The sequence below is a fragment of the Columba livia genome, chromosome 14, assembly GCF_036013475.1.
Source record: "Columba livia isolate bColLiv1 breed racing homer chromosome 14, bColLiv1.pat.W.v2, whole genome shotgun sequence".
Lineage (NCBI taxonomy): Eukaryota > Metazoa > Chordata > Aves > Columbiformes > Columbidae > Columba > Columba livia.
In genome coordinates this window covers 20,038,112-20,050,142 of record NC_088615.1, presented here as the reverse complement: position 1 = coordinate 20,050,142, position 12,031 = coordinate 20,038,112, and the positions used below count along the sequence as shown (strand labels likewise).

Genomic DNA, 12,031 nt, shown 5'->3' with positions numbered 1-12,031 from the left:
AATGTGGGGGGGTGGTTGCTACGGACTCAATGAGACACAAATCTTCACAATCCTGACACAGTAAGTCTTTCGCTGTAGGACAAGGCATCTGCATTTCCTGGAGGGATCTCCTAAAGGCGGCACATGACACAGTTTGCAGGATCTGTCAGGTCTCTCTCACAGTATCTCTGTTGTAGAGAATAACACACTCCAGAGCAGCGCTTCCCTGCTGCACAGTCAGAGGGATGGGGCATGATGGCAGCTTCTGCTGAGGGTGATTGCAGGGGGAGCACCCAGCGGTGCCCAGGGCTGTCCTGCAGAGCAGGGTCCCTGCACCCCAGGGCTGTGCCGGGCAGGGACTCTGCCACCTGCCAGGGTCAGCGCTCAGCCTGCCCAGGGAGATCCCAACAACAAGGAGGGGAGAAACTGTGGGGACGCTGTCTGAGTGTCCGGCTGCTTCTGCCCTGGCCTCTCTCACACCCGCCCTCACCGCATTTTCCTTCTTGCTCCCCTGCTCTGGGTCACTGCTGTTGGGATCTTGTTCTTGCTGTCAGGCTCTCTGGGGATGGCAGTTTCAGCTGCAGAGTCACAGCCTGATCTTGTGTGTCCTTTCCTGCAGGTGTGTCCATGGGCACACGTGTCCCAGCTTTGCTCTGACCTGTGGGCTGTGGGCAATGCAGTCTGTGGGGCTAGGGAATGAGCCGTGTGTGTCTTGGACTAAACGTGGGGTGCTCAGACCTTCGGAAAGGGTGAGACATGTCATGGTCTGAGGTGGATCCCTCTGCTCTCAGCAGTGCCTGGTGGCTTTTCAGGGTAACATGGGAGTGTGATCAGTCTCCATCTCAGAAAGGTGCCAGCCCAGGGCAGCTGGAGCAAGACAGAGGGACAGAGCAGCTGCACCTCCACACCCCCATGTACTTCTTCCTGCTCAACCTCACCCTCCTCGACCGGGGCTCCATCTCCACCACTGTCCCCAAGTCCATGGCCAATTTCCTCTGGAACAACAGGGCCATCTCCTATACAGGATGTGCTGCCCAAGTGCTTCTGGTTGTCTTTTTAGCTTCAGCAGAGTATTGGCTTCTCACCATCATGGCCTATGACCGCTACGTTGCCATCTGCAAACCCCTGCACTATGAGACCTTCCTGGGCAGCAGAGCTTGTGTCCACATGGCAGCAGCTGCCTGGCCCACTGGGTTTCTCAATGCTCTGCTGCACACGGCCAATCCATTTTCACTGCCCCTGTGCAAGGGCAATGCCCTGGGCCAGTTCTTCTGTGAAATGCCCCAGATCCTCAAGCTCTCCTGCTCACACTCCTACCTCAGGGAACTTGGGCTTCTTGTGGTTAGTATATTAGTAGTATTTGGGTGTTTTGTGTTCATTGTGGTGTCCTATGTGCAGATCTTGAAGACCGTGCTGAGGATCCCCTCTGAGCAGGGTCGGCACAAAGCCTTTTCCACCTGCCTCCCTCACCTGGCCGTGGTCTCCCTGTTTGTCAGCACTATCATATTTTCCCACCTGAAGCCCCCCTCCATCTCCTCCCCATCCCTGGATCTGGTGGTGTCAGTTCTGTACTCAGTGGTGCCTCCAGCAGTGAACGCCCTCATCTACAGCATGAGGAACAAGGAGATCAAGGACTCAGTGTGGCAGCTAATGAATGGCTGTTTTATGAAGCAATAAACTGCCCATAATCTTCTGCATAGCATACATAATGTAAATAATTTTCTCACTGAGTGTTTGTGCCCATGTCCACTGGACACCCTAGAGAACCTGCTGCAAGTCAATCGTCATGGACTGGCCTCTCACAACCACCATTTCCAGCACTGGCTTCTCACTTCAGCTTGAAGAGGTTCTTTGTCCCTCCATGGCAGCACAACTAATGACTAGGTCAGATGTCCATGTTTGCATTGTGTAGACAAGATGTAAACAAACACATAAAGTGCTTCTGAGGTGATGAACCCCAGTGAGCAGAAACACCATCAGCTATTCCTTGGGGTTCCGTGAAGGTCAGTGGGACAGACAGTGTCTTGATGTGACTTCATGTTGAGAGTAACGTCCTTTGGGGAACCACCTTAATGTAGCACTGGGATGTGCTTCCTGGAACAGAAGATCCCATGTCCATTCTCCATGCCATGAGGCATCTCATGTAAGTGCAGAGTAGGTTGACAAATGGCAGGGCTGAGGTGCCTCCCAGCCTCCTGGAGTGGCAGCAGGAGGTCAGAGAGACACAGTGACTCCTGCATCTGTGTGTTCAAGGGAAACACTCTGTCTCTCAACATCCATGGGTGCATAAGGAGTCCATGGTGAGGTTACTTCTCTCTGGTCAGGCTAAAGACCACGAGAAGTCTGACAGGTTGGGGTCCCTGCCTGCAGAGCAGTTTCTGAGATAGTCGAGCTTTCCATGGTAGTGGGAAGAGGCCAGAGAGAGGAAAAAAAATGACTGAAAAGGACAACTTGGGAAGTGCATTCTGGATATCAGGAGGAAGAAATGTCAGTGGAAGGGCGGTGCTGCGGTGCAGGAGGTCACCCAGAGGCAGTCGGGACCAGCCCATGGCTTTGTGTTTCAACAAACAGCCAGTGAGGGTGCAGCGAATGAGGCACGGACTCTCGGGAAGGTGCAATGAGAGACATTTATTACAAACTCAGGCTTGCATTTATATTTGCTATGATTCTTGCTCAAGCATTTGCTGATTTGCCAAGTGAGTCGTTACATAAACGGTATATTTTGTGTTCCCACCAAAGTTACCGCCGTAAACACAAGTTTTGTCTGTCATAAGCTATCCCTCCGTCCTTGATGTATAAATCCTGTATTAGTCCCTCTGTCCTTGATGTATCATGCAGCATACGGTATTTGCTTCTTGTATTTTTGCACTAGCGCTTGTTCTCACACTGTTGACTCTTGCAGTTTCTCACAGGCCCGATCTTAGCACACTGCTGCATCTCCCCTGTGTGTTTAATAAGTGCATAGCCATAGCAGTATGTAATTGCATAGTTATTACCTGATTAAACCTTTTTTCAATCATTTGTTGTAACTAGATGTTTAAAAACCCAGTTGGAGATTCCTTACAATCCTGTTTAATCTCAAAAAGTTTTGGTTTATTTATAGCTTTAGGTATAGTGTGTCTAATCCTGTATAAAATCCGCTGTCAGTAACAATTCAGCCTGTCACTAGATTTAAGAATGTTATGATCCCACCCTGGATCGACCAAGGGACAATTTTGATCTAAGTTCCCTGTATATTCCCTGCCAATATCTGCCCTATACAACAGTGTTTCAATCCCTTTCTCTGATTATCCTGTTCAAGGGTCAAAACAAATGGATCTGAAGGGGATAAATATCATGCCTATGTATCCTTATTTATTGTGTAATGTGCATTATGCAATAGGCAATATATGATTTAAAATATACTTCTTATGATATATTACATGTAATGCATTACTATACTACACATCACAAAGTATACCCACCTAGATCTGTGCAGCATATTCATATTATTTACAGTGGCCTCCATTAATTACAAAATCCAGTCAGATTCTCCCCAGTTGCTGTTCCCCAGGGAGTCAAACAATCTCTTTCCAATGTCACAAAATACAACTCGGGACGGGGAGGGAATTCCTTCCGAATCCCTCCTGTCGATTATCCACTACCTATTTCACAATCACAATAACAGACAATTGGTTAACCATAAGTATTGGACTGGAAAATCACCGAAGACACAAGTAACAGCAGCAACAAATCGCTAAAGACGCAAACAACAATGCAATTACTAAGGCATGAGCAACAAAATCACTAAATCTACCTTTATCAAATTACTCTTTTCTTGTTTTTCTCCTTTATTTAATGTTTTCTCATTTTTCTCTAACTTCCTTATTTTTCTTTTTTATTTTTCTTTTCTTTTTCCTTTTTTTTAAAGTTACCCAAGTTACCAAAGCTTCCAAAATGCAAAGACCCAATGCGCTGGTGTCCCTCCGAAAGACAGACAAGTTCCACATGTGTCACTTGGGTCACCAAAGTATCAATAACCAAAATGCAAAGACTCAATGCGCTGGCAATAAAACCACAATAGCCACTCACTCACCTCCTTCCCTCGAAAGGGAAAGAAGAAACTTGGATTGAGATAAACACAGTTTAAGAAAATAACAAAATACTAATACACTGCTAGTAAGTATATATAAAATATAGCGATAAAAGCTACGCAATGCAGTTCCTCTGTCTGCACACAGCCAGTCCCAGGAAGCAGCACACTGGTCCCAACAGCTGATCCCAAAGAGAGAAAAAACGCAGAAAAGCGCAAAGGCCTCTCCAAAATGGCAAAAGGCCAAAGTAAACATCCTGAACTGAATTCCCCTGGCTCCCATAAAAAAACTAAGGAAGAACTCACAAGAGAAAAAAAAGAGACCAAAGGCCGAGAGAGAGAGGCCAGAAGAGCCCAACTCTCCTAAAGATGAAGCGTGAGGCTAATGGGATGGAACACTCTCATTGGTCAGCCTGGATGTCAGTCAAGCTCTGCCCCGTCCCTCCCCGCTTCCTCGCTGCCTCACACCTGTGGGCAGAGCACCCAGAGTGTCCTTGGCTCTCAGACCAGAGCAGTTGCAAACATCAGCTCCGTCCTGGGCTGTTCTCTCTTGTTCTCAAACTAAATCCAAATAATGACCGTGCCAGCTATGAAAAAGTAAGGTTTCTAACTGCATGAGGAAAATTAACTCATTTTCAGTCAAACCAACACAGACCTGAAGCTCTCCCATGCCAGACCAACAAAGCTAGAGAAGTACTAAAGAAATTATTGAATAAAATCATACCGTTTGGCTGTTCCCCTTTTTATGGCAGAAATAATATGGACTATTTTTACTCTTCTGGGGGCAAGATGGGATCAATCTAGTCAAAAGGGAGAAAAAAAGTGTGAATCAAGCAATCTATAAAAAGACAACTAGCTTAAATGTGACAGGAAATTAATGTAAAATGTATAAATGTATTGCTAATTAATTTACTGAGAATTCACATTACTTAAAGAATAAGAGAAAAAGTAAGCCCTTTTGAAATATTGTATGGGAGACTCTATTCAGTAAACTTGACCGAAAAAATGAATCAAATGCATATTTTGGGGAACCAAATGCTCACTGAATACATGTTGTCTTTGGGAAATAAAAACCATTTATGGCACTGGCTGTGCCTGTGCCTTCCTCCTGACCTGGAGATCCAGTCTGTCCTTGACCTGAAAGGACAAACCTTGAAAGAGCAGTGGAGAAGCCTCTGTGTGGGACTGTTGGTAACACTGTGAAACATAAAGGAACCGATTCTGGGAAACATCACATTAGATTAAAGAAAAGTACAGAGACTGTGTAGAAATCAGAAAAGATCACTCCTTTTACACTAGAACTTAGAAAAACATAATGAACTGCATTTGGACTGAAATAGAATCTTATACATAATTTGATTGTATTCAAAGAAGTTTGTTAATATTCATTGTAGCATTAATCTTAGCCTATTTTCTTTGTAGAAATTTGTTTAAACGTATGACAGTTACATAAAACTTTGCCTGTTATACAGTATAGCAAGTTCACTTTTAAATCAGGAGACTCCATGGACCCAAAATGTACATTTTATAATGATCTGGAAAACCATGCAGATAGCTGAAAAGACCAGTTGTTGAGTTTGCGTGTATTACCTAAAGAATTCAAATAAAGGGGTTCTTACAATAGGAATACCTCTCTTTATTAATGTATCCTGGGAAAACACTTCCTTCGAAGGTTAGTCAACCTCAAAGATTCATAACTGAATTAGAAGAGATTTGGAAGCCTACAACAGTCAGAAAGCCTACAACAGTGAGGCACACTGTCTTTTCCTCTGTGAACAGGTCTCCATGCCCAGAGGCAGCAAACGTCCAACAGCAGCTCCATCACCCAGTTCCTCCTCCTGCCGTTCACAGACACACGGGAGCTGCAGCTCTTGCACTTCTGGCTCTTCCTGGGCATCTACCTGGCTGCCCTCCTGGGCAACGGCCTCATCACCACCACCATAGCCTGGGACCAGCACCTCCACACCCCCATGTACTTCTTCCTGCTCAACCTCGCCCTCCTCGACCTGGGCTCCATCTCTACCGTTGCCAAATCCATGGCAAATTCCCTCTGGGAGACCAGGGCCATCTCATATGAAGGCTGTGCTGCACAGATATTTCTGTTTATCTCTCTTCTTGCAGTAGAGTTTTAATTTCTCATGGTCGTGTCCTCCAACCGCTACGTTGCCATCTGCAAACCCCTGCCCTACGGGACCCTCCTGGGCAGCAGAGCTTGTGTCCACATGGCAGCAGCTGCCTGGGGCAGCTGTTTTTTCTATGCTCTTCTGAACACAGACAATACATTTTCAATACCACTTTGCCAAAGTAATTCCTGGGACCAGTTCTTCTGTGAAATCCCCCAGATCCTCGAGCTCTCCTGCTCATATTCCTATCTCAGGGAATTGGGGATTATTGTGGTCAGTGTCTTAGTAGTATTTGTCTGTTTTGTGTTCATTGTGGTGTCCTATGTGCAGATCTTCAGGGCCGTGCTGAGGATCCCCTCTGAGCAGGGACGGCACAAAGCCTTTTCCACCTGCCTCCCTCACCTGGCCGTGGTCTCTCTCTTTATCAGCATTGGTGCATTATCCTACCTGAAACCTCCTTCCATCTCGTCCCCATCCCTGGACCTGGCAGTGTCATTTCTGTATTTGGTGGTTCCTCCAGCAGTGAACCCCCTCATCTACAGCATGAGGAACCAGGAGCTCAAGGACACCCTGAGGAAACTAATGGCTGAATGCATTTCAAAAGCAATAGACTTCCTGTCTTCTGCACATCACTCATGATACAGAACTCATTACAGGCTCAGACTCTCTTTTGTATAGTATAGTTTTTGATGGGTTTTGGAGTTGGGGGAGGCTTACTTGCTTTTGCTTTTTTTAACTGTGATAATATTGCCCACAAAGTAATGCCTTTTTTCATTCCACTTCTAATTCACTGTCTACATTTATAGTTTGAGTCACAGACTGTGTAAATGAGAAGCCATGCTCTCTGTGTATTTAAACAAAATAAAGGACCTTGCACTGAATTGTTTGTCCGAGATCCTTCGAGACCTTTGTGAAGCTGAATACAAAGTGTGTGTGTGCAGAGCTGAAGGGAAACGGTCTCAGCACAGCAGCTCTGCCAGGGAGCAGCAGCCTTGTCCTTTCCAGAGCTGTTCTCCTTCCACTTCCCCACTCTCCTGTGAGCCCTTGTGTTGGTGTAAGATCTGAGCACTCCTGACCCTTGGTTACAGTCCCGCTGTGTGTCAGTCCTGTGACCACAGGCAGGGACAGGCAATGGGCACTTCTGTGACAGATGTGACCTCCAGAACAGCGTCTCCATCAGCACTGGGATCTCCTTAGCACAGTGCTCAAAGGCTTAGGCCTTTTTCCATAGCCTCTCTCAAGAATATGTGTAAGGAATAGACCCTCAAAAGGCTTTGTTTTCTGTGGGATCAGTGGGATGAGATCAGGGTCCCAGTTTGGCTTTCGAGGGACTTAGAGCTGGTGGTTCAGGTTATGGTTGTTGGTGGCCAGCACCCAGGCAGATGGTGGATAAGGCAGGGCAGCTCTGAGAACCCTCCATGGCCACCTCAGAGCTCGTGTGGGAGGCCGTCACAGCGACAGTGACCAACATCAGCTGGGTCTGTCTCTCAACCTGACCACTATGTCCCTGCAGAGTCACCACAGCCTGGGCATCACATCTCACTCACTGCACAGAGCAAAAGCCCCAGCTCGGGGGCTGTGGGGAGTGTGGGAACAGGGTGCAGGAACAGCTGGCCAGGCCAGTGCAGATGTGCTCTCCTTGGGGAAAGGCTCTGTGGGGAGATGGGATGTCCCAGGAGAAGAGCAGGGCACCGTGTGTGTGCAGACACTGAAAGAGAAACACTTTTCTGCCATGGGTGCCAGTTTGGGGCAGGCTGCCCTGTCCATGGGGCAGCAGGAGCTGCCTGAAGAGCCCCGGGGCCAGGACTCGATGCTGTCCTGGGGAGTGGGGCTGGCACAGGGTGCTGAAGGCTGCCAGGCATCGGGACATCCTGAGCATGGTGGCCAGAGAGACACTGTCACTGACCTGTTTCTTCCATCTCACTCTACAGGGCCTGCCCAGACTGGGCTTTCCTGCTGGTCTGGGCTGGGCTGGAGTGAGAGCAGGATGTGGGGAGAGCTGGGGAGGAGCTGGGCTGTAAAGTGCCCCAGAGAGGAAACCACCCGTGAAAAGATGAAGTGTGTGAATGTGCATGGTGGGGGCACACAGCAATGTTCTCACACAGCCAGGCCTCCTGGGAGAGACATGAAAGACCAGCAGAGCAGGGTCTGGTCTGTGCCCAAGCTCCTGGACAACACAGGGCACCTACTCCAGGACAATGATCACAGACCAGCCCCTCGCAACTACCTTGTAGGTCATTGTCCTCTCACCACAGCTGAGAGAGGTTGTTCTTCCCTCCATGGAAGGACACCAAGTGACTAGATCAGAAGTCCAAATTTTCAACGAGGCGAGATGTGAGAATGCACATTGTGTGATGGGGGAGATGAACCTGAATGAGCATAAAAGCCATCAATTATTGCTGTGGAGGCCATGGAGGCTTGTGGGACAGTGTATGGAGGTCACTTCATGTTGAGAGTAACTTCCCCAAGAAACCACCTGAATGGAAGAGTCATGCACTGGATGGTCTGTCTCCAGAAGGCACCTGCGCCTTGGCTACGGGGATTTCTATTCTCATAATTTCATTCTTGCCCTAGATAGAGTTCTGTGACCTCAATGGAATTGATAACTTCTGCGATTTTGCCACGTTGCTGGAGACTTCCTGCAGTAATACCGTGGCACTCATGTTTTCATTATCTGCATTTTAGAGCCAGTTTTCCTCTTCCCATTCACATGGGCATCCTGTGAATGCATTGCTGCTCTTCACCCCGGTGCAGACAGGCAGAAGACCTTCTCCACCTGGCCCTCTCACCTCACCAGTGCCACTGTTTTCTACAGCACTCTCATGCTTGACTGCATGATGCCAGAACAGCACTCCTGAGACAGTTTGACAAAGCCTTTTTCCTACACCATCCTCACATCCCTGCTCAACCTGCAGCCCAAGAACCAGAAAGGTTGAGCAGAAGTAGAGCACTGAGAAAGAATGCCAGGAAAGCTTTGAGGTTCATACAGAGACCATCAGAGTTGTTGACCTCCCGTTGCCTTCTGAACAGGCCCAGAGGACCTGGACAGTGTTTGCTGTGTCCCAGAAACTCACCTGGAAGGACAGGATATAGAGAAAGCCTTCGGTGTGGGAAGGGGCAGAGAGTTGCTGGTGGAGCTGGCTTGGTGTCTCTGTGACACATCTCTCAAACACCCCAGAGAAGTTGTGGCTATCAGGAAGGTTCCATGGTCCTCTGAGAAATGAAATATCAAAAATGACTTCAAGTAGGTTACAAAGGAAGATGATTGGTAGAGTTACAGGCTGGGCAGCTTCACCTCAGTCCCTAGGGAAGTGATGGGGCAAATGCTCTTCCAGACATCTCCAGGCACTTGAAGGAAACAAAAAAGAGTGCAGAACCTGCATGGGAGGGGAAAGTAGGGAATGTTGTGTACCTGGACTTTAACAAGGCCTTTGACATGGTCCACCATAGTCGTATTAGTGATATCTGGATGGAAAATAAAGATGAGAATGTGTGGGGGAGTTTGGCTGGATGGTCAGGCCCAGATGCCATCAGTGGAATGGACTCCTCCTGGAGGGCAGTCACTGTTGGCATCCCTCAGTGACCAGCACTTGAGACAACACCTGTGAACATTTTCGTTATCTCCATCTATGATGGGTTAGAGCTCACTTTATGGTCCCTTGTGGATAAAGGCAAACTGCGGGGAGCCCTTGAGGTACCCCATCAAGTTCACCTGCCTCAAGCAGCACAGTCAGATAGGATGACATTCAGGTCTCTTCCAATCTGAGTTATTCTATGATGCAAGGAGTCTTTCCCTTGGAGAGCTCTTTGAAGACAGAATAGGGAGAGGATGAAGAAAAGCCAGTGAAACAGAAGTACATAGAGAGAATTTTGCACTCTAAATACAGAAGAAAAATTGTTTTCACAAGTGGCTGCCTAAAATTATTCATATAAATCAAGAGAACATGATCAACTGCTGGTACATGGCCTTAGTGCTGTTAATAAAAAATAATAATCGAAATCTGAAAGTTCATAAAAAACTAAGCATGCTGGAAATGAAAACTTTTTCAGTGATTGCCTTGAGTTCTTTTCTGCAAAGGTTTCAGCTTTTTCCTACCCCTAAATGCTCCCCCTCACCTTGAAAGGAATCCACTACTCTAACCCTTAACCTCAAACCTTACCTCTAAAACAAAGCCCAAACCCCTAAACTCTCACACTTGCCCTACCTTTGTCCTTCCTTACCCCTCACATGAAAATGCTGGCCTTCAGCCTAGCCCTGACCCCAGCCCTGACAAAACCCTAACACTCAAAGCCTGCCTATACCCTAAACACTAACTGGACGCCCTTAGCAGAGCTCCAAACCCTCCTGCTAAACCTTTGTCTAATCCTGAACCCTGGAAGGTGAGCTCTAATCCCTAACCTGAAAGCCTAACACCCAAAGCCCTCCTTTCCATTCTCTCAATCCCTCACCTTCAGTCCCTTTCCTAACCTGGACTTAGGCTGCTTGGCACCTTGGGGGCAGGACATGAGGTCCCAGAGCAGTCTCAGGATGTGGGAAAAGGAATGTGAGGTGACCTGTATCTGATCCGCTTGTAAACCAAAAGGAGGAGACAGGTGAGAATGCTGTGCTGAGCTCAGCTGTGCCTTAGAAACTCCTGCTCCAGCAGGCAGCATGGGACTGTGAAGGTGGCTGTGAGGTCAGTTCTGTCTCTGGAGTTGAACAGCATGTGGCTTGGAAGATCCTGGGGAGGTTACTTTTGCCTGGTCAGCTGGTGCAGCTCGTCTTGCAGAACTCATCTCTAGAAGGGTTATCCCATTTTGCTCCACTGATCATATTCAGTGTTTTCTTACAAGGAAAAATAATCAACTCATCATTTCTACTGGCCCTAAAAGAGGCTCTTCACATGTGAATTTGTTGCTGCAGTTTTACATAAAGATAAGGACATGCGGTTGGCCTAATCACTGGCAGCAGGTGGGAGCTTCCTGCAGACTTCTCTGTTGCAACCCAGTCTATCCTGCAACCCGCATAACTGTGTGCTCAGCACAACACAGACTGAAGGCCAAGCTGTACATGGGCACAGCCCTGGGTCTACTCTAGTTTACTGTTATGTGGACCTCTAACTCTCCATGTACAATGGTGTTCTGATCAGGATCACTGAACCTCCTGATGAAGGTTAGGGAGAGGATGAGTTGTCCCTTAGACAGCTGGAGAAAGCATCACAATTTTAGGCCCTGGTAGTCACTGGGGACTCTGAATACCATGGACCTCTGCTAGAAGTCTTTGGTTTAAGGGAAAGTAGAAGGTATTCCTTGATCCAACATAGTGGGAATGGTCTCTTGGATATGTTTTTCTCAAGAAGACAAAGCAGGACTGCTGGAAGATATGGAGGACAGCTGTGTCTGAAGTGTGGGTGTGGTGGGGCGTAGAAAACCCTGAGGGAAGTGAGCGAGACAAATTGTAGCAGCGCTGAGTAGAGAAGAAGGATGACCTCCCTCAACCCCTCAATACCTCAGCCCCTTGAATCAGTGCTGTGGTGGTCACATCTGGGCTACTGTGTCTGGGTGTGGGACTCCCTGTTCTGGAGGAATGGAGAGGAACCAGAGAAGCTCCAGAGATCTGCCAGGATAGGGTTTGGGGCCTTTGAGAGAGGCTGAGAAACCTGGGCTTCTTGAGCCTGGTGAAGTGGAGGCTCAGGGCACTGTAGCAGTAGCCCGCAACTGCTTGAAGGGTGGTTTCAGAGATAATGGAGCTTTTCTTGGTAGTAGGAAGAGAAGGAAACCTCCACAAAGTGCAACTTGGAAGGCTGGAGGTTCAGAAAAAGACATCTCAGTCCAAGGGCAGTGCTGTGGTGCAAGAGGTCACGCAGAGGGAGTCTGG

At 47.8% G+C, this 12,031-nt stretch overlaps 2 protein-coding genes across 2 annotated transcripts; both read left to right on the top strand.

Moving 5' to 3' along the window:
• Positions 1-1,104: 1,104 nt before the first annotated feature.
• Positions 1,105-1,656, top strand: LOC135575436 (olfactory receptor 14J1-like; the record flags this gene model as incomplete). Its single annotated transcript, XM_065030137.1, has 1 exon — positions 1,105-1,656. A coding segment is annotated over one exon (552 nt), but the record flags the coding sequence as incomplete, so codon positions are not given.
• Positions 1,657-6,189: 4,533 nt separating this feature from the next.
• LOC135575435 (olfactory receptor 14J1-like) lies at positions 6,190-6,813 on the top strand. Its single transcript, XM_065030136.1, has one exon. It carries the CDS (start codon positions 6,190-6,192, stop codon positions 6,811-6,813), a length of 624 nt encoding a protein of 207 aa, XP_064886208.1.
• Positions 6,814-12,031: the final 5,218 nt, after the last annotated feature.